This window comes from Cimex lectularius, unplaced genomic scaffold (assembly GCF_000648675.2).
Source record: "Cimex lectularius strain Harlan isolate CLEC.00 unplaced genomic scaffold, Clec_2.1 scaffold415, whole genome shotgun sequence".
NCBI lineage: Eukaryota > Metazoa > Arthropoda > Insecta > Hemiptera > Cimicidae > Cimex > Cimex lectularius.
In genome coordinates, this window is record NW_019393002.1 from 94,527 (window position 1) to 97,711 (window position 3,185).

Here is a 3,185-nt window from a genome sequence, read left to right on the forward strand (position 1 = left end):
TAACATAAACATATTTCATTATTTATCCCCCTCAGAATATTGATCATTACTCGCTGAAAGGTGGGCGGGCTATTTTTTAGGCTGAACAGCATCCTTAAAAATTCATAATGACCAGTTTCTGTAGAGAAGGCTGTTTTTTCAGTGCTTTCCGGACTCATCTCTATTTGATGGAATCCGGAAGCTAGATCTAAAGAGGTAAAATATTGGGACCTGCCTAATTTATCTAATATATCATTAATATTTAGGAGAGGGAATTTATCATCAATTTTTTTAAAATTTAAATTTCGGAAGTCAATCATTTATTTTAATCCCAGTTTTACAGAATTATTTTTCCATTCTCCTTCTTATATTCATTGCTTTTAGTTCAAAAAATGTTTGTTGTGATTGAGAAATTACATGAAATCAGGTAGAATAAATTATTATTAAAATTAGTAAAGACAGCATTGCATACACTACAAATAATTTACATTTTTTTAAAAATAAAAGATCGATTTATTCATTGTAGCAAATGTCTTTTTTAATCCCCTGTGACCTTCTAGATCCAATCCCTTTTTGGATAATGAGTTCATAAATTAATAGAAAAAAAGTGAATTGTTTATTGAAAATGTAATAATACCTTTTTCTTTATCTGGAGAATAACAGTTACTTTCCAATCTGAAAAACAAAATTGGAGAGTAAACAAATTAGAAACTTAACAATTATGATACATTTAACCCATATTGGTTACAACTTTTTATGAAAAATCAGGGATAAAGCGAATTTGAAAAAAAATTACATAAACAACAAGCTTACGAGAAATATATCCCCTTCATCAAGACTTTGGAACTATTTCTAATGAGATACACAACAGGTGGTCAATCTTGTCCATTATGCTAAGATAAACTCGTAAATTCATTATGATTGAAGCCATTTTTTAAATTTGCCTTAGCCCTGATTTTTTAAAATATATAATGAAAGGTTGATATCAATCGCTTCATATATATTCATTATTACCATTATTTTCATTAAATTTAAGAGTAAGCAGTACTTAAATTCTTCAACAACAGTAAAGTTATTTTTTCTTTTGCTTGATCGGCACCTAAACAAGTAAAAAATTTAACAAACTTAAAAACATATATATACTGTGCACCACTTACTTTTTTGGTGAATATACTTGTGACTTTTTCTTCTCGGTTCTAATTAAAAGAACAAAAATTCTATTATTTTGTTTGTTTTTAATTTTAACTACATCATTGACATTTAGTTAATCTTTTGTTTTTTGTCTCAGTTGCTTCTTCAAAAATTGAAGACGCCTCTTCCTTTATTAATTTTAAAGAGTTAACAGTAGCAATGTTTTGTTCAGGACTTGGTTCGAAAGTAATGGACTTTCTTTTAGAGGATTTTAAATTCTGTGAGAAATCTGTTCTTTTGCCACTGTTTTCACAATTATTATTATCTGATGTGGAATACTGCCTCTATCAATGTCAATTTAAATTAAAAATTGCGCTGTAAATATGATATTAAACAGTGAACACAACTTTCTACGGTCGATTGGAACTGATTGGAACTTCTCAAAAAATAACCTTTATCAAAGAATTTTCTGCCTTGAGTTCGCCTAGACTGGATAATTAACATGCATATTAACAAATTGTGAAAAATTGTTGTGAGATCTCCAAGATGATAGTTTGATCCTGATCTGCTTATGCTCAATGGCAAAATATCGCATCTGACAGACAAAACCAGTGAGAATAGGCAGGCCAGGATGTTTGGAACTGTAAAGTTACAACATTTAAAATTTGTCTCTTAGGTCTTACTTACTATATTGGGAGATTTAATTTCAGCACTAGGACTGAGGATAGCTTGATGTCTAGAATGCAATTTAACCACTTGGCTATCTATAAATGTTTGATCATTACCACAAATATAATTCTCAAACCGTATTAGTGATGTATTTTTAACAATCATACTTTTCTTTCTGGCATACATTTCTTGAGGATTAGACTTAAATGGTTTACCAGTCGCTAAAGGGTTAAAGGGCATCTGACTTTCAGGCTTTGTTACCATATCTGTAATTTATTTTTAATTATTATTTCCTTTTAATTTTTGATTGGCTTCTTTTTACTCACTTAATTGACTTCTTAAATTTCCTATTGATGAAATATCTTCTGATAAAGAAAAAATGCATTTATTATACATATTTAAAAACAAGTGAAAGTAAATTAATAAGGATGAAAATTTTTACCAAACTTTTTAAAGTGTTCTGCAAAATATTGATAACTTTGTTGCAGATTCACAGAAATGTCTCTGTCTGAGGTGAGAGTTTTGTTCAGATCTGTGAGCAGGTTTTGAAATACCTGCTTGAGCTCATTGTACAGTGAAATTGTAAAGATCAGTGTAAACATTAAATCTATCATTTCCTTTGTAATATTGAAATTTTCCTTTTGGGCTTGTAAAAGCGCCAGTTCTTGTTGAGCTATTTTATTGGTAAGCTTTTTGTTCATTTCGAGCCACTTCTGGTGTGCTTGTTAAATCAAATAGTTATAAATTAAATTGGGTTTTATCATTGCTTTCTTTAAATTTACCTTCTAAATTTCCAAAATGGCAAATCATTATTCTCACCCCCTTTTTTCACTGGCTTTGGCCTGCATAACAAAGAAAAATACATTGAAAATGTGAGTAGATGATATATATTCCAGAATATCTATAAATATAAATGTTTATCAGTTAAAACATTCTCCTTTGACCAAAAACTTCATAATTTTAACATTTTAAACTAACTTTTTGTGAAGTCAATATTTTCTTTGAAATTTAATATAGGATCAGAGCCTGTGCACTGTTAAAAACCAATTGAGAATTAAATCTTTCTAACATTATTGTCATAACGTGCCTGTGGCAGGATTATCGTTTGGACTTTGAGCTTGTGCCAGTGCCAAACAGTCACAATGCTTAGTAGCAAAACCATATTTATAAGATTAAAAAAAATTATAATGAACATTCACAAAGATAATGTAATATTATCAACATTCCTCTTTGTTTGAAATTTTTCCTGAGTTACTCAAGTATTGATATCTTGAGGCTGACATGAATCCACAGAACTAAATTCACCAACTTCCAAGAATTTTGTTTTCCGTGAATTATTCTATAAAATGATGAGATAGTTATTGTAAGCTACTCAAAATTGATGTATAACTGCAACACAACCAAAG

General features: G+C 29.4%; 1 protein-coding gene across 9 annotated transcripts; it reads right to left on the reverse strand.

Moving 5' to 3' along the window:
• Window positions 1-276: 276 nt before the first annotated feature.
• LOC106666463 lies at window positions 277-2,864 on the reverse strand. Of its 9 annotated transcripts, none has more exons than XM_014393667.2 (10): window positions 2,758-2,863; window positions 2,562-2,621; window positions 2,222-2,500; window positions 2,106-2,144; window positions 1,947-2,045; window positions 1,798-1,874; window positions 1,137-1,175; window positions 994-1,078; window positions 617-654; window positions 277-548 (listed from the first exon to the last, which is right to left on the reverse strand). In XM_014393667.2, the coding sequence occupies exons 2-8, from the start codon at window positions 2,587-2,589 to the stop codon at window positions 1,052-1,054; spliced, it is 588 nt and encodes a 195-aa protein (XP_014249153.1). In that variant the 5' UTR covers window positions 2,590-2,621; window positions 2,758-2,863; the 3' UTR covers window positions 277-548; window positions 617-654; window positions 994-1,051. The 9 variants fall into 9 exon arrangements, with proteins under 9 accessions (XP_014249153.1, XP_014249154.1, XP_014249151.1 ...); XM_024229735.1 differs by having other exon boundaries at window positions 316-356; XM_014393668.2 differs by having other exon boundaries at window positions 277-654; window positions 2,106-2,141.
• Between the last annotated feature and the right edge of the window lie 321 nt (window positions 2,865-3,185).